General features: G+C 38.5%; 1 protein-coding gene across 4 annotated transcripts in view; it reads left to right on the top strand.

Moving 5' to 3' along the window:
* Ckap5 (cytoskeleton associated protein 5) overlaps positions 1 to 18858 on the top strand; it is a 96262-nt gene that overhangs the window by 46920 nt on the left and 30484 nt on the right. For all 4 annotated transcript variants that reach the window (XM_048361486.1, XM_048361483.1, XM_048361485.1 and 1 more), the window contains exons 14-24: positions 2800 to 2913; positions 3353 to 3463; positions 3823 to 3915; positions 6363 to 6548; positions 9010 to 9104; positions 11725 to 11782; positions 11871 to 11996; positions 12884 to 13023; positions 13160 to 13334; positions 15400 to 15513; positions 17552 to 17680. In XM_048361486.1, coding sequence (XP_048217443.1) covers positions 2800 to 2913; positions 3353 to 3463; positions 3823 to 3915; positions 6363 to 6548; positions 9010 to 9104; positions 11725 to 11782; positions 11871 to 11996; positions 12884 to 13023; positions 13160 to 13334; positions 15400 to 15513; positions 17552 to 17680 — 1341 coding nt within the window. The remainder of the gene's footprint in view (positions 1 to 2799; positions 2914 to 3352; positions 3464 to 3822; positions 3916 to 6362; positions 6549 to 9009; positions 9105 to 11724; positions 11783 to 11870; positions 11997 to 12883; positions 13024 to 13159; positions 13335 to 15399; positions 15514 to 17551; positions 17681 to 18858) is intronic.

The raw sequence follows: 18858 nt of genomic DNA, 5'->3' as shown, positions 1-18858 counted from the left end.
CTACTCAGGACCCTGAGGTCTGAGAATCATGGTTCAAATCCAGCCAAGGCAAGAAAATTCATTTAAAAAAAAAAAAAAGGCTGGCCAGGCAGTGGCTCAAGCCTGTAATCCTCATTCACAGCTCGGATCACAGCTCAAGCCAGCATAGGCAGGAAAGTTCTTGAGACTGAAGTGGTGCTGTGGTTCAAGTGGTAGAGCACTAACCTCGAGCTGAACTGCTCAGGGATAGTGCCCAGGCCCAGAGTTCAAGCTTGTGACTGACCAAAAACAAAAACAAAAAAACTTGAAAGTGGAACTGTTGCTCAAGTGGTAAAACAGTAGCCTTAAGCACAGGACAGCGCACAGGCCCCGAATTCAAGCACCAGGATCGACCCAATGATAAAAAGAATTTTTTTTCTTCCATCTCTCTCTTATTTTCTCCTCACTGGTACAAGGTTTGAATTTGGAACCTAGTACTTATTTTGCTCACTTGATCATCTGAAATTGTACCATCTAAGTCACTACTCCAGCCCTGCTTTTTGCTGTTTATTTTGGAGATGACTCTCTTGGGCTTTTCTGCCCAAGTTGTCTTCAAACGATACCCTAAAATATTTGACTACCTGCAAGATAACATTAGCTTCATGAAGGGTGTAGATTGTTGAAGATGAACTTGGTGCGGTATTTTGGGGTTTTTTTGGCCAGTCCTGGGGCTTGAACTCAGGCACTGGGCACTGAGCACTGTCCCTGAGCTTCTTTTGCTCAAGGCTAGTTCTACCACTTGGCCACAGTGCCACTTCTGACTTTTTCTGTTTATGTGGTACTGAGGAATCAAACCCAGGGCTTTGTGCATGCTAGACAAGTACTCTACCACTAAGCTACATTCCCAGCCTTCCAGGATCCTTTTCAACATGGAAAATGACATTTGTGAGGGTTTTTTTGGTTTGGGTATTTTTGTTGTTTTTTTTTTGTTTTTGTTTTTGTTTTTTTTTGATTGGTCCTGGGGCTTGAACTCTGGGCCTGGTCCCTGAGCTCTTCAGCTCAAGACTAGCACTCTACCACTTGAACCACAGTGCCACTTCTAGTTTTCTAAGTGGTTTATTGGAGATAAGAGTCTAACTGACTTTCTGGCTCAAGCTGGCTTTGAACTGCCATCCTCATCAGATCTCAGCTTCCCAAGTAGCTAGGATTAGAGGTGAGAGCCCCCAGCACCAGCACCGGCTTGTGGTGTTCTTTTTTTTTAAACTTTCACTATTAGCTCATGCTGGCTTCAAACCTAAGATCCTTCTGTAAGGCTGCTATTACAGATGTGAGCCACCAAGCCTGGAAACATATATCCTTGATTAAAATTCTTAACCACATAGGAATTAATTGATATTTTGACAAGCATTATTTAATGCAGCTGGGGATATGGCCTGGTGGCAAGAGTGCTTGCCTCGTATACATGAGGCCCTGGGTTCAATTCCTCAGCATCACATATACAGAAAACGGCCAGAAGCGGCGCTGTGGCTCAAGTGGCAGAGTGCTAGCCTTGAGCAAAAAGAAGCCAGGGACAGTGCTCAGGCCCTGAGTCCAAGCCCCAGGACTGGCAAAAAAAAAAAAAAAGCATTATTTAATGCAGAGAGGTCTAATGTACATAGCTAATAAAGAACACATTAAACAAAAGCTGTGTGTTATGGTTAATAAAATTGTGACATACTGGATGTGTTCCTGTTACAGTGACAAAACTAAACAAGATTCAGTGAGATTGCTGTCTTTAACAATAACTCAAGGTTTCTTTTACAACAACTCTTAGCTTAGCAAATCGTGCAGTTTTTTTTTTTTTTTTTTTTTGGCCAGTCCTGGGCCTTGGACTCAGGGCCTGAGCACTGTCCCTGGCTTCTTCCCGCTCAAGGCTAGCACTCTGCCACTTGAGCCACAGCGCCACTTCTGGCCGTTTTCTGTATATGTGGTGCTGGGGAATCGAACCTAGGGCCTCATGTATCCGAGGCAGGCACTCTTGCCACTAGGCTATATCCCCAGCCCCAAATCGTGTAGTTTTACAATGAAAAATAATAAATTCTGATATTGGGAAACATTGGGATTAAGTCTTGAGTAAATGTTAAAACTATCTTTTACTATTGTTGTAAAGATTTAGAGGCATTTTTAAAACATCAAGATGTCATCTTCACATTCATTTGCAAACATAGCTCCATCATTTTTTTTTTTTTTTTTTTGGCCAGTCCTGGGGCTTGGACTCAGGGCCTGAGCACTGTTCCTGGCTTCTTTTTGCTCAAGGCTAGCACTCTGCCACTTGAGCCACAGCGCCACTTCTGGCCATTTTCTGTATATGTGGTGCTGGGGAATCGAACCCAGGGCCTCATGTATATGAGGCAGGCACTCTTGCCACTAGGCCATATCCCCAGCCCCAGCTCCATCATTTTTGTTTCATTAACTTATTCTGAATTAGAAGTGCTGTATGCAGACTATTTCCCAGGCTTTGGGACCTGTGCTAAATTCTGTGTACAAGTTTAGCATATATATTGATTTTTTTTCAAAGGTTTTGTTTTTGTTGCCAGTCCTGGGGCTTGAACTGAGGGCCTGAGCACTGGCCCTGGCTTCTTTTTGCTCACTCTGCCCCTTTGCCACTTCCAGCTTTTTCTATAGTTGTGGTGCTGAGGAATGGAACCCAGGGCTTCATGTATATAAGAGGAGCACTTTACCACTAGGCCATATTCCCAGCCCTTGATTTTTTTTTTATTAGCCTCTAAATTTAATCAAAATTTCAAGGAGTTGGAACTATTATTCAAAATTCTTATTTTACTCTTTAAAATTTTCTTCTAGGTTGGTGGGCCACCTAAGAAAGGGAAACCAGCTGCTCCAGGAGGAATAGGGAGCACTGGAACTAAGAATAAGAAAGGATTGGAGACCAAAGAAATAGTAGAGCCAGAACTCTCTGTGAGTATCATACTCTGTTTCTCCAAGTTTGCAACTGAAATGTTGAGCTCTATAAGGACATTTGAGTTCTTTCTTTGCTGTGTTCTACAATAGAGAATTACTATATTATTGCTTATTGAAAGTACCTTGGAAAAACTTTCCCATGTTCCCAATGTTCTTTATAATTGTAGCAAAGATATTCTTTCTGCCACTATTTCTCTAATACTTAATTTTTAATATAAACTATTTATTAACAGAAAATGATTTTTAAATATTTATATTAAGTTATACAAAGGGGTTTTATTTCCATAAGCCAGATAATGAGTACAATGCATCTTGATCAGTGTTACCCCTTCCGTGTTCTCCATCTTTCTCCCATCCCATCCCTGTCCACAAGCTCCATAATTTAGTTCTTATATACTGTACAACCAGTTCCTAATTTTATTTTTGAATCCCACAGCTAGAAGTGTGTGAAGAAAAAGCTTCAGCTGTCCTTCCCACTACCTGCATACAGCTTTTAGATAGCAGTAACTGGAAGGAAAGGCTAGCCTGTATGGAAGAGTTCCAAAAGGTAGGTGTGAAGGAATGAATGGAGTATGAGAAAAAGATTATGTGAAAGCAGTGAAATTGTACATGAAAGTTTTTTTTTTTTGTAGCTGCTTCATGTTTTATCTCTCAACACCTGCATTGTATGGCTTTTTTGGTCAGTTTGTAGATTAATAACTTAAATAAAATTTAAATGTTGATATTTGTTGATAAACTAAGCACATAGCTTAAGAAGTATAAGAGAAAAAAAGTTCCGCTTATTAACTCTTTCTCAATGGTTCTATTCTCTTGCAGAGGTAAGGAATTAATTGACTTTGATATTACCCTACCTTTGGAACTACTCTTTAACCCTTTAACTGTCTTATTTTCTTATTTTATTTTAAGGCTGTTGAACTAATGGAGCGAGCTGAAATGCCCTGTCAGTCATTAGTGAGGATGCTTGCCAAAAAGCCTGGATGGAAAGAAACCAATTTTCAGGTATTTTTTTCTTTAATTTCTAGACTTAATGTTTTTACTTGAAATAATTTATATTCTATGGGTCAGCTTATGTAATTAGAACTTTGTAAAGAAAATGTTGGGGCTGGGAATATGGCCTAGTGGCAAGAGTGCTTGACTCATATACATGAAGCTCTGGGTTTGATTCCCCAGCACCACATATATAGAAAATGGCCAGAAGTGGCACTGTGACTCAGTGGCACTCTGTGGCAGAGTGCTATCCTTAGTCTACCCACGTTACAACACCTCAGCGCTATCAATTATCTATATGTATTCTTGTCCTGCCTTCTTGCCCTCCTTCAACCACTTCAAACTTTAAAACTCTTCATGCAGTTTCTATGTATGTGAAAGGATACCTGATCTTCATAAACAGAATAATTTTATGCCTATATGTTTCATAACAAATTAGAGACTGTAATAATACTGTTCTAAATTAATATAGTACAATAAGTTTTACTTCTGCAACTCTGATTTTATAATATTTTCATCATCCACAAGAACAAACACATACTAAGTTGCAGTCACCTACTACTGTCCTCTAAGCCCCTAGCTTTTTTACTTTTTTATCTCTGGATTCACTTCTCTTAGATATTTTAGATAAATAGAATCTTATTACCAGACAATATTCTATCTTATAAATATATCCCATACCCCATCATTCATCAATCATTGGGCTTTTAGGTTGTTTCAACTTTGTGCTATTGTGAGTAATGCCACTATGATCATTGGCATACAAATTTTTATACCAACAGTTTAATTCTAAACAGGTATTACTCTAGTAGAATTACTGAGGTCACATAATAGCTGTTTAACCCTCTAAGGAATTGACAAACTGTTTTCTAAAATTACTGTAACATTTTATATTCATAACAGCAATATATTAGATTTTTATTTTCTCTACATTCTCACCAATAATTATTTTCATTTTTTATTCTAATCATTCAAAATATCAAGTATAATTTTATTATAATTTTGATTTGTAGCCACCAAAGTCTCTGTTCAGTTGGCATCATAGCAAGCCAGTGACTAACAGAGATATCCTTAAATGTTTTGAACTGTTATGCTTCCCACCCTTTACCAAAGTAATCTACCTGTATGTGTTGGGGCAAACCTTCAGTGCTCTGACACTTTCAACATCACTTTTGCCTTCACTTTATTTAGCTTTTGCAGAGTCTGAAGGGCATCCAGAGGTGAGCAATTAGAAGATCTTTTGTATCTTTCCTGGAACTGCATACAGCCTTGAAAATACGTACAGTTGTCTAGATTCTTATAAATAGGAACTTTTCAAAATCATCTGACATCTTAGTCTCCCAACTTTTAAGTATTTTACCAAATTTCTTTGTGTCAGCTGGCATTGCTACCTTGGGCCAGCTGCAATATTACAGTTAACACTGATTATTTTCAACAAATTTCCTAGGAATAGAGCTTTTCCCACTGAGCTAGCCAGAGTCAAGTCAAATAACAGGTCCTTCAAATGGAACTTTTGCAGGAAATTGTCGGATAAGTCAAATAATGACAATGTTTTGTTTAGGTTGGGACTTTTTAAGGAGCTCTAAACTTATCCGCTACCCTGTAGTAATATTACATCTCTAGTTTACACAGTTGTCATGATTTTGAGACTGCTGGTTTTGAAGATTATGATGGATCTGGGGAAAGGAGGATAAGAGTAAAGTAAATTAAATCTCTGGAAAATTCAGTCTTCTTACTGAGACTTGGTAGCTTTTCTTTAAATGTTTGCTGTATTAATTGAAGTCTGTAGAAAGCTGAAGGCATGAGTCAAGTGATAGACCTCCAGCCTTGAGCAAAATTTGAGTGAGGGCTATGAGTATAAGTTTTTGGGTAATTTTCAGAGTTCAAATTCTTCCCATTGCTCTTAATGCTTTTAGGAGCATCACCTTTACCAGAGGTACTTGGTCTGGTAGTCCCATCTAAGATAATTGCACTTTAAAAGAGGGTACTTATTTCCTAAATGGATCTGTAGCTGATGGAAATTCTAGTAGCTTAATAAATAAAATATCCAGACAATACACAGGAAAAAACTTGTGAGCAAAGAGGTCCTAACTCCCATTAAGCATGTGTAGTACTAACTCTGAGCTATGCAGTTACTATGGCCATTTATTATACATTTTATTCAGATTGATTTTTTAAAAATATGAAAATCATAAGAATAGGAGAATGTGGGAAACTGATTTTTCAGCTCAAACTTCTGTATAGAAACTGGTTTGGGTTTTTTTTTCTCTTCACTGTCATCTAGGTACTAATATGTTTTAAAAGAAGAAGAAACAAAGAATACTTTTTCTTTTTCAGATTTTAATTTTAGTGTGGTTGTAGCAGTTTTTTTCTACTGGTATTGAATCTAAAGGCTGCTGTATGATTAAATAAATGTTTTATGGCTGACCCATAATTTTATGATACATATCATTGTCCAGGTGATGCAAATGAAGCTTCATATAGTTGCTTTGATTGCCCAGAAGGGAAACTTCTCCAAAACATCAGCCCAGATTGTATTAGATGGCCTTGTAGATAAGATTGGAGATGTAAAATGTGGAAACAATGCAAAGGAAGCTATGACAGCAATAGCTGAAGCATGTATGCTGCCATGGACAGCTGAACAGGTTAGTGTCACAGAGCTTTCTTCTCTAAGTTGCCCTAGTGTTTTCCCTCCCCCCTTCCCCAGGAATTAGGGATTAGACTCAGGTCCTAAGCTCTCTTGGTAAGCAGATACTCTACCATTTTATCCACATTTCCATACCTTTTATGCACTGGTAATTTTGAAGATACTACCTTCCTATATGCCTGGACCTACTTGGGCTTTGATGTTCCTACTTCCGCTTCTCCATGTTGCTGAGAATGACATTGTGCTTCCCCTGTAGCAAGAATAACATGTGCTCCACCATGCTCAGCCATAGATTGAGAGTCTTGTGACTTTTTATTCCTAGGCTAGCCTCAAACTATAGTCTCTTAGTCTCCACACCCCAAGTACCTAGGATTACAGATTTGAGCCATTGCACATGGCTCCAAATATTAATTTTTTGCTTACTAATATACTATTGATTGATAATGAAAATTTAGTCCAGAATACTTAAGAAACTAAAATCTGAGGATCATAGTTCAAAGTGAGCCTGGACAGAAGAGTCTGTGAAACTCTTACCTATAACTAGTAAAAAGCTAGAAGTAGAGGAAAGCCAAGACACCAAGCTCCATGACTGGCACAAATAAATAAATAAACAAACAAATAAATAAGCAAGCAAGCTGAGAAAATGGCTTTGTGGCAGAGCGCTTGCCTAGCATGCATGAAGCCCTGGGTTCGATTCCTCAGTACCACATAAACAGAAAAGGCTGGAAGTGGTGCTGTGGTTCAAGTGGTAAAGTGCTAGCCTTGAGCAAATCAGCTCAAGGACAGTGCCCAGGCCCTGGGTTTAGGCCTCAGGACTGGAAAAATAAATGAATAAAAAATAATAGCATTCTGTAGGAAATTGCAGTGATTTAAAAAAAAATAGAAACATTATAATCCAAAATAATAACTAATGAAAAGTTTTAAGCAATCAAATAAGGCTTTTTTGTGGTTCTAGTTCTGTGGCTTGAACCTCGGGTCTGGGTGCTATCTCTGTGCTTTTTGGCTCCATGCTAGTATTCTACTACTTGAGCCACAGCTCTGTTTCTAGCTTTTTGGTAGTTGGAGACATGAGTCTAAGGATTTTCATACCTGGGCTGGCCTTTTCCCCCAATAAATCATGAGGCTTGAACTCAGTGTCTGGCCCCTGGCCCTGAGCTCCTTTGCTCAAGTTAGTGCTATACCACTCAGAGCCACAGCTCCACTTCTGTTTTTCTAGTGATTAATTACAGATAAGAATTTCACAGCCTTTCCTACCTTGGCTGGCTTTGAACCTTGATCCTCAGATCTCAGCCTCCTGAGTAGCTAGAATTACAGGTCTGAGCCAGTGTTACCTGGCCCATAAAGCTTTTGTGTTTGTGTGTATGCCAGTACTAGGGCTTGAACTCAGGGCTTCCCAATCTCATTCTGCTTTTTTGCTCACAACTTGAGCCATATTTCCACTAATAATTCATTAGAGATAAGATTTGTCTGCTGGGGCGGGCTTTAAACAGAGATCCTCAGATCTCAAGTCTCCTGAGTAGTTAGGATTATAGATATGAGCCACTGGTGCCTGGCTTTTCATACTACTGTCACTTACGTTGTTTTCTTGTATATGTTAAATCTTTTGTTGCTAAGCTCTTGTAGTTGTAGAAAAGACAAGTTTAGCTGGGTACTGGTAGCTTACACCTATAATCTTAGCTAATTGGGAATCTAAAATTAGGAGAACCATAGTTCTAGGCCAGCCTGGACAGAAAAGTTAGAATTCACCTCCACACAAAGAAGCTGGGTGCGGTGATGTGTGCTGGTCATCCAAGCTATAATGGAAGATCTAAAACAGGCTGATTACAGTCAAGAGATATACCCCAGGCAGAAAGTGAAACACTATCATTAAAGCAGCAGTGGCTCAGGAGGATCAAGATTCAGAAACACTCCTACAGAAAGTTTGTGAGACTCATCTCCAATTAATAAGCAAACTGCCAGACAAAGTGTGGCTCAATGGTATAGCACTGACTATTAACATAAAAAAGCAGAGTGAGGGCTGGGGATATGGCCTAGTGGCAAGATGCTTGCCATGTATACTTGAAGCCCTGGGTTCAATTCCCCAGCACCATATACACAGAAAATGGCCAGAAGTGGTGCTGTGGCTCAAGTGGCAGAGTGGTAGCCTTGAGCAAAAAGAAGCCAGGGACAGTGCTCAGGCCCTGAGTCCAAGCCCCAGGACTGGCCAAAAAAAAAAGCAGAGTGAGTGATTGAGATCTGAATCAAAGCACTGGTGCTGGCACCAAAAAAAAAAAAAAAAAAAAAACACACAAAAAAGCAAAACAAAACAGTAGTAGACCACCTACCTACCAAGCAAAATCCTCAATACTGTACACACACAGAGAAACAAAGTACATTTATACCTAACCCAGTTTTGCTTAAACCCATGTTACATTTCTAGGAGAAACTACAAATCTGATGTTCATTTTCCATTTCTCCAGGTTATGTCACTGGCTTTCTCACAAAAGAATCCAAAGAATCAATCAGAAACTCTGAACTGGCTAGCAAATGCAATAAAAGAATTTGGTTTTTCTGGGTAAGTCAGAAAGAAATAAAATAGAAAATATTTGGCTCCTCTTTAACTTGTGATTATATTTTTTACTCTCTCTGATTATTTCTAAAGAATGAGTTACCAAACTTACTTATAAAAGAATCTACCTTTGTTTTCAAAAGTCTGTATTTGTTTGTCTTGCTTTTTTTTTTTTTTTTTTTGTGGCCAGTCCTGGGCCTTGGACTCGGGGCCTTAGCACTATCCCTGGCTTCTAAATTTGCTCAAGGCTAGCTCTGCCACTTGAGCCACAGTGCCACTTCCAGCTTTTTCTATATATGTGGTACTGAGGAACTGAACCCAGGGCTTCATATATATGAGGCAAGCACTTTACCACTAGGCTATGTTCCCAGCCCTACTTTTCCTCAAGTTTTAATAGCTGTCTCACAGAAAGCCAATTCCAGAGATTTCTAATCAAATGTATTCAGAAATTACTACATATAATCACATTTGTTAGAAAACTAGAAAGCATGTTGATGAATTAAATGTTCTTAGAAATCTTGTAATAGAAGAGCTTGTTTAACCCACTGTTTACCAAATAATTTGTATATAAAACACAGTTTGGTGTTTTATCTAGGCTAATAAACTACTGGACTCAAAGAATCCTCCTGAGACTATATGTGTACACCACTAATCCCAATTACTTTTCAGAATTGCCTTTCAAATGATAATTATTTGATCTTCCTGAAGACCACCTACCTGTAATATATGTTTTGGGTTTTTTTGCCAGTCCTGGTGCTTGAACTCAGGGCTCATCCTTGAGCCTCTCTGTGCTCAAGGCTAGTGTTCTACCTACCACTTGAGCCACAGCACCATTTCCAGCTTTTTCTGTTTATGTGGTACTGAGGAATTGTACTCAGGGCTTCATGCATGCTAGACAAGCACTTTGCCACTGAGCTACATTCCCAGCCCTGTAATATGTTTTTGAGAGGGGTTGGGGGCAAAGCTCAATGGTAGGAGCACTTTTAGCATGTATGAGGCCTTGAATTTGATTCCCGGCACTACAAGGGGAAGTGTGCATATGCAGAAAAGTAGCAGAGTCATTCTTAATATAGTCAGAATGAATAGACAGCCAAAGACAGGGATAATAATGGTAGGTTAATCAAGTAATTCTTGCAAGAAATTATAATGTTTAGGCCTGGGGTATGGCTCAAATGGTAGAGCACAGATTGTAGAAATGAGTGTTATAAATCAAAATATGTACATATATTTTTTAAATTGTTACTATGAATGTGATATACAGAGAGGTTATAGTTACATAAGTCAGGTAAAGATTTCATTTCTCAGTGGTGCCAGCAATTCATACCTTAATCCTAGCTGTTCAAGAGACTGAGATCTGAGGATGGTGGTTCAAAGCTAGCCTAGGCAGGAAACTCCATGAGACTCTTATCTCCAATTTATCACATAAAAATACATAAGTGGGACTGTGGCTCAAGTGGTAGAGTGCTAGCTTTGAGCAAAGTGAGCCCAGGAACAGCACCCAGGCCCAGAGTTCAAGCATCAGGGCTTGCAAAAAAAAAAAAGTACGTTTCTCTTTGGAAAATGTCACCCAAAAATTATATAGTTCATTTTCAACATAGTGTTTAGTGCGTATCACTCTTTGTCCCTCCATTTCTGTGTCCCCTCCTTACCCTCCTAAAGACAGATAAACAAAATAAAAAGAAAAGGGAAAAAAAACAACCTGTTTCCGTTTACTGGAGTTCATTTTGATAATTTTTTTTAATTTGTTTTGCTTTTGTTGCCATTCCTGGATCGTGGACTCAGGGCCTGAGCACTGTCCCTGGCTTCTTTTTGCTCAAGACTAGCACTCTACCTCGTGAGCCACAGCTCCATTTCCGGCTTTTTTCTATATATATATATATGTGGTGCTGAGGAATCAAACCCAGGGCTTCGTGCATAGGAGGCGAGCACTTTACCACTAGGCCATATTCCCAGCCCCGATAAATATTATTTTATATGATCAAAGGTACATAGGCATTATGCCTTTGTGTTCCTCCCCTAGGAGTATCCTCCTTTAGTCTCACTGTGTGTGAATGCCTGGAGTCCTGTATAATTTATCAAATCCTGGTATATTTTAGATCTAGCTTCCACATATGAGAGAAAACATATGACTTATGTCTTTCTGAACTTTGTTTACCTCAATATAATTTGTTTTAGGTTCATCCATTCCTCTGAAAATGACATTCTTTCTAATGGCTGTGTAAATCATAATATATTTTAAAAATAGAATTGTATATTGAGAGAGAGAAATCAAGGATGAATCTGAAGAGTGAAGGATGGCTTAAGCAACCAAGAATAGTTTGGCTTTTTACTAAGTTATAGAAAACAGGGAGTAATATGTTTGGGGGTTATGGTATGAACAATCAAGAGTTTTGATGTACCGAATATAGACTATCTAATCTGAGTTCAGCAGAGTTCAAGACTAGACTTAGGAATCTTAATCATAGTAGGATTATTCAGTAAACAGACTATGTTTAAAGCACACTTTCAGCATGGGGAAAGAATAAGAATTCCTCCAGTAGGAGCCAGTCTTATAGTCTGGCTTTATAAACTATTGCATATTTTGAAAGTCTCATTTGTTTTCATTTCTAAATGTTGTTTCATCTAGGTTGAATGTCAAAGCTTTCATTAGCAATGTGAAGACTGCTCTTGCTGCAACAAATCCAGTGAGTACATTCTAGCACACATAGAAATATTGTAGACATCTTTATGGGTCTGTTCTGATTTGAAAAGTTGTGTTTGTTCTTTCTGCAGGCTGTGAGGACTTCTGCTATCACCCTTCTTGGTGTAATGTATCTATATGTTGGTCCATCTTTGCGAATGTTCTTTGAGGATGAGAAGCCTGCTCTGCTATCCCAGATAGATGCAGAATTTGAAAAGGTAAAAAGTTTCACAACAGTAAAATCCATTGGTTGACATGAGAATCTCATATTAAGACAAATTTGTTTTAAGTCTTTAGAATAAAGAGAGAGAGAGAGAGAGAGAGAGAGAGAGAGAGAGAGAGAGAGAGAGTGTGTGTGTGTGAGTGTGTGTGTGTTCAAGCAGTGTCCCTGGAAGAGTTCATATGAAATACATGACTTTGTAAGGAAGAAAACTGAGAAACTGTGGTGTAAGGTGAGAGATTTTCCTCTGTGTCCTTTTGTGCCTCTTGAATTGCAAGTATCATGAATGTATTGATTATTTTTGAAGTACATGAATTTTCGTTTAATAATTTAAAGTAGCTAAGCACCAGTAGCTCATGCCTGTAATCCCAGCTACGCAAGAGGCTGAGATGTAAGGATTGTCGTTCAAAGCCAGCATGGGCAGGCAAGTCCATGAAACATCACACACACACATACACACACGCTAAAAGTAGATCTGTAGTTCATGCAGTAGCTGTGAGCAAAAAACTCAGGGATAGCACTCAGGCCCTGAGTTGAAGCCCCAGAATTGGCACCAAAATAATAATAACAATCATAGGAATTCAAAATAAAATATTATTCCTCCTTGAATAACTTATCAACTAAAATTGCTCAGTGTTAAGCAAACTTTCTCTATATTATCTAAGAGATTGATACAAGACAAACAGTTTTATTATAGAGAAGTCAGATTTGAATAGGCTTATATAGTTTCAGAATTAGAATTTCAGTCATAATTAAAATGTCTTTTAAAATACTGTGTGAATAAGTACTGTGAAAGAATGAGAGACATTGACCCAGGCACCTTCTTCAATCTGTTTGCTCTCATATTCTTCATCAAGTTCATTAGCCTCATTGATTTGTGTGTAGATGCAGGGGCAAAGCCCCCCAGCTCCAACCAGAGGAATTTCTAAGCACACCACAAGTGGTACAGATGAAGGAGAGGATGGAGAGGAACCAGATGATGGAGGCAATGATGTTGTTGATCTTTTGCCAAGAACAGAGATCAGGTAGCTTTCACTTTGAGAAAGTTTATTTGATTCATTGTACTAAATTCTCAGTGATGCCTTATTTTTTAACAGTACTTGGAATTTCTGTGATATAATATTTAAGAATCTAGAAATTTAAAAAGCTTTTGTTTTTCAGTGATAAAATTACTTCAGAGTTGGTGTCTAAGATTGGTGACAAGAATTGGAAGATCAGAAAAGAAGGCTTAGACGAAGTGGCTGGAATTATTAATGAAGCAAAATTTATCCAACCAAACATTGGTGAACTTCCAACGGCCTTGAAGGGTCGACTCAATGATTCAAATAAAATCTTGGTATGTAGAGCATTTGCCTTTTCTCTTCCTCTATAGGAAGTTCCTTTTCAATGCAGACTTCACTAGCAAAAAATGAGTGATTCAGAATTCTAGATACTGACATACAGTGAGACTAAAAGGATAGTCTTAGGAGAGAACCACAAAGGTGCAATATTCAAGCACCTCCTCAATATGTACATAATATAATATACATACCAAAATGATCTCCACAGATAGGGTAACAAAGGACTTTTTTCTTAATTTGGTTTTTTTTTTTTCCCCCCCTTATATAAAGTGTGTTCACATGCACATCTGCGGGGGGAGGGGGCACAGAAACAGAGGGAAAGTGGGAAAAAGTGCAGCAGTGGATAGCACTGGCTGGTCATTGATGAAAGTGAGCTATGGGCTCTCTTTCCCTTTCTCTCTTACTCTGTCTTGCTCTTTTCTCTCCTTTTCCCTTCTTCTTTCTCCTCTATCTCCCCATACCTCCATCTTGTATGTGCTGGCAGTTTGCTTTCCCCCCCAACCAAGGGACAGCTGCTACTTGCCTTCTCCCAGAGGAACCACATCTACACCTTTTACCCCTAATGTCGACGCCCCTTGCCAGAGAGTCGGCACCCTTTTTCATAATTATTAAAACGCCAGAATGTAATGTCCACCCCCAGGAGGGCTCCATGCAGATGCCCCCAATTGTTTTAAGTCTACGCCCAGTACTTGATTTAAGTAGATAACTGGCACTCCTGGAGGCAGTTACTTCCTCCTTCTCTGAGGTCACATCCAATCCACCTGGCCATATCTCCTGCCTTTCCGTATATATTCCGGCTCAACATGGTCCCCTTTCTCTTTCCTTTTTTCTCTTACTCTCTCTTGTTCTTTTCTCTTTTATTCCCTTCTTCCTTCCCCTCTAAATAAAAACTTATAAACAGAAAATAAAATAAAAAAGAAAGTGAACCATGCAACTTGCCATAGGTAGAGATGGGAAGGAGTGAATGGGAGAGAATGAGGGAACAAATAACACTCTTTGAAAGGAAATGTACTTATTACCTGACGTATGTAAATTACCCCTGCTGTATATCACCTCTAAGACAACAGTAAATTTTTTAAAAAGAATAACCATATTAAATGAATATTCTTATACTCATTTAATAAAATAAAATTAAGAATTTAAAAAATGTTCATAGTAAACAATGATTGATTGCTTTAAACCAGAAATAGATTCCTTAAATTCTTAAGTATATCTCAAGATGTACAGCTTTATTAATGAAATATTCGTGAATTTCAGAGTTTACTCTTTATAAGCAATGTAGTGTTAAATAACTTGTTTCTTATATATAAGATTGCTTAATTTCTAATTTTTAAATATGTTTTTATGTCAGGATTTTTTAAAATTGTAAAGTGGGAGAAAAAATGTAAAGAATAACATCTAGGCTAAAATTCTAATAAGACAGTTTTATGAACTCTTGATAAAAACAGGAGCCTAAGCAGGGCACTGGTGGCTGGTGCCTATAATCTTAACTACTGAAGAGGCTAAGATCTGAAGAGTACAGTTTGAAGCCAGCCTGGGCAGGAAAGTCCGTGAGACTCTTGTCTCAAATAAACTACTTAGAAAAAAACTGGAGGCTGGAAATATGGCCTAGTGGCAAGAGTGCTTGCCTCGTATACATGAATCCCTGGGTTTGATTCTCCACCACCACATATATGAAAAATGGCCAGAAGTGGCACTGTGGCTCAAGTGGTAGAGTGCTACCTTTGAGCAAAAAGAAGCTGGGACAGTGCTCAGTCCCTGAGTTCAAGGCCCAGGACTGGCCAAAAAACAAACAAAAAACTGAAAGTGGTGCTATGGCTCAAGTGGTAGGGCACTATCCTTGAGCACAAAGAGGCTCAGGGACAGCACCCAGGTGCTGAGTTCAAGCCCCAGGACTAGCAAAAGAAAAAAAGAAAAACCTATAAATTACTTATGGGCTAATTATGATAGTGTAAAACAAGTTGATTTTCCCAGATATTTTTTTGTTCTTTTATTTTTAAGTATGCCAAAAATCTGCTATATTAAATGTATAACTGCAAGTCTTGGCTCTTAACCACTCAGGTGCAGCAGACATTGAATATCCTACAGCAATTGGCAGTAGCCATGGGCCCAAACATCAAGCAACATGTAAAGAATTTAGGCATCCCTGTGATAACAGTCCTTGGAGACAGCAAGGTAAATTTAACTTTTCTACTACAACTCTATTCTGGAATAAGCCAGCTTTATTCTTAGGTTATGATATTTACTTTTCTATAATTTTCTATAATGTAAATTTAAAAGTTTGTAAAAATAGGGCTGGGGATATGGCCTAGTGGCAAGAGAGCTTGCCTCGTATACATGAGGCCCTGGGTTCAATTCCCCAGCACCACATATACAGAAAACGGCCAGAAGTGGCGCTGTGGCTCAAGTGGCAGAGTGCTAGCCTTGAGCAAAAGGAAGCCAGGGACAGTGCTCAGGCCCTGAGTTCAAGGCCCAGGACTGGCCAAAAAAAAAAAAAAAAGTTTGTAAAAATAGCTGGGCACCCATGGCTCATGGCTATAATTCTAGCTACTAAAGTGGCTGAGATCTGAGTATCAAAGCCATTCTAGGCTGGGAATATGGCTTAGTGGAGAGTGCTTGCCTCGTATGCATGAAGCCCTGGCTGGGTTTGATTCCTCAGCACCACATATATAGAAAAAGCCAGAAGTGGTGCTGTGGCTCAAGATGTGGAGTGCTAGCCTTGACCAAAAGAAGCCAGGGACAGTGCTTAGGTCCTGAGGTCAAGCCCCAGGACTGACTGGCCAAAAAAAAAAAAAAAAAAGCCATTCCAGGTAGGAAAGTCCATGAGACTTTGTCCAACGAACTACAAAAAAAAAAAAAAAAAAATCCAGAAGTACTAGCCTTAAGCAAAAGAAGCTTAGGAAGAGCACCTTTGGCCCTAAGTTCAAGCCCCAGGACACCGCCCCCCAAATAAATAAATAAAAAAGAAAGTGTAAAAATGAGCTATGTGTGGTGGCATAATCATAGAAGTTCAGCAACTCAGGAAGCAAAGGTCAGATCAGGAATTTGAATACAACCAGGCCAAGTTAGAATGGCCCTATATCTAAACACAAAAAATCCTGGAGCTAGAGATTTGGCCCAAGTACTTGAGAGTTTGCAAAGTTCCTGAGTTTAAACCTAGTGCCACCAAAAAGAAAAAGCAATAAGGGCTAGAGGCATAGCTCAAGTGATACAGCACTTGTTTATTAGCAAGTAGTAGAGCACAGAGTCTAGCATGCTCTGGGTTCAGTTCCCAGTATCTCCTACTCCCTGTTCTCCAAAAAGAGAGTTTATAACGATCAGAATACTAGAAAAAGAATAGTAAACATGTCTACCTTCTAGGCAGTGTTAAGGTGACTAAATATATCATCAGTTAACTTTGTGATCCTTAGATAGTTACATTATCTGGGGTTCAGTTTCTTTATCTGAAATTTCTTTCTTACAAAATTGAGTCTTTATGTAAAGTACATTGTATTTGTGCCTATTTCACAAAAATGCACTCATTTACATAAGTGATTGCTGCTTACTATTATTAAATCATTAAAAAGCTTTGATGCATGTGAGTTTTGAGAGTCTTAAAGTTAATTTCTACTATTTTCTCCCTGAACTGCTAGAGCCCTGGAGCCTTTTAGTAGTTTAGTAAGATGTTTGTAGTTTCACGGCCCTAAAAGTTATTGAAATGTAATTGAGGGTGGCAGCCCTTTTATATTTTGTCCTAAACTGAATATTTTAATGTGTTTCCTTTTGTGTTGTAAACTTAATTTGAAGAATTGGCTTATTTTATATAATTAGTCTTTTTTATTCAGTGAATTCAAGTATAAAAACATTTGAATATTCAGATTGTTAGCCAGTACAATTTTAACCATGTTGAAGTCTTTAGCATATAAAATTACATTCTTTACCAAGTAGTCAGAGACCTAAGAGCACTAAAGATTCAGAAAGCAAAATCTTAAGATTTTTATGCCCAGATTGCTGTTCTGCCTAAAAAAAAAGTATAGGACTTTTTTTTTTCCAACTTAGAGTTCTATATTTCTACTTTTTTCTGGAATTTTAGTATAACCATAGAACTAGTTTCTGTTTCAAAGAAGATCATTTCAAGTATATTATGTGAGCTGTAGAGAAATGCCATTATCTAAGTTTGTTAAGAAGAAAACTTTTCATTTTCAAAACTATTTTTGCTGTTTTTGCCATGCAGAATAATGTTCGAGCTGCTGCCCTAGCAACTGTGAATGCTTGGGCAGAACAGACTGGCATGAAGGAATGGCTGGAGGGAGAAGATCTTTCTGAAGAACTCAAAAAGGAAAATCCTTTTTTGAGGCAAGAGGTTAGTACTATAAGTCAACCCTATGCTTTTTCTCATGTCTTTTACCTCATTAGCAGTCAGGACCTCCATAATAAACATATATTTATGGCTAGAATTCTGTGCCAAAAGTTAGTAGGAAAAATAAATCAGATATAGTGACATAGTACTCAGGAAGTGGAGACAAAAGGATTATGAGTTCAAGGCTACCCTGGGCTACATAGTAAATTCCAGGATAGACTAGGCTACACACTGAGATACTATTCTCAGAAAAAAAAATTTTAATAATTTAAAAAAAAATTCCTGCAGCTTTTGTATTTATGTGATCTGTTTCTGTGCTTTCTTTAGTAGTAAAACTTTAAAGAACTGGCTTTTTAAATAGAATTTTTATCTTAAAATCTTAAGTGGTAAAATTAGAGGTTTCAGTCATAAAAATAGAGTCCAGCATTTAAAATCTTATTGTTGGCTGTGCACCGCTGGCTCACTGTTTTAATCCTTGCTACTCAAGAGGCTGAGATCTGAGGATCACGGTTCCAAGTCAGGCCTGGCAGAAAAATTCGTGAGACTCTTTATCTTCAATTAACCACCAAAAAACCAGCACTATGGCTAAAGTGGTAGAGCGCTAGCCTTGAGCTGAAAAACTCAGGGACAATACCCAGGCCCAGAGTTCAAGCCCCACAACCAAATAAAAACAAATCCTATTATTGCAGGCTGGGACTATTGACTCATACCTGTAATCTTAGCTACTCTGGAGGCCAGCATGGGCAAAGTTAGTATAAGATTCTATCTGAAAAATAAAATGAAACCAAAAGGATAGGGCATATGCCTCAAGTAGAATAACATGTGGCTAGCAAGCATGAAGTCATTAATTCAATCCTCGGTTACCACAAAAAAAAAGAGAGAGAGGGGCTGGGGATATAGCCTAGTGGCAAGAGTGCCTGCCTCGGATACACGAGGCCCTAGGTTCGATTCCCCAGCACCACATATATAGAAAACGGCCAGAAGCGGCGCTGTGGCTCAAGTGGCAGAGTGCTAGCCTTGAGCGGGAAGAAGCCAGGGACAGTGCTCAGGCCCTGAGTCCAAGGCCCAGGACTGGCCAAAAAAAAAAAAAAAAAAAAAAAAAGAGAGAGAGAGATCTAATCCAAAGACTAGGTATGTAGTTACGTGGAATAGCACACATAAGGCTCTGGGTTTAATTCCTA

This window comes from Perognathus longimembris, chromosome 13, assembly GCF_023159225.1.
Source record: "Perognathus longimembris pacificus isolate PPM17 chromosome 13, ASM2315922v1, whole genome shotgun sequence".
Taxonomy (NCBI): domain Eukaryota; kingdom Metazoa; phylum Chordata; class Mammalia; order Rodentia; family Heteromyidae; genus Perognathus; species Perognathus longimembris.
This window is presented reverse-complemented; position numbering and strand designations above follow the sequence as displayed.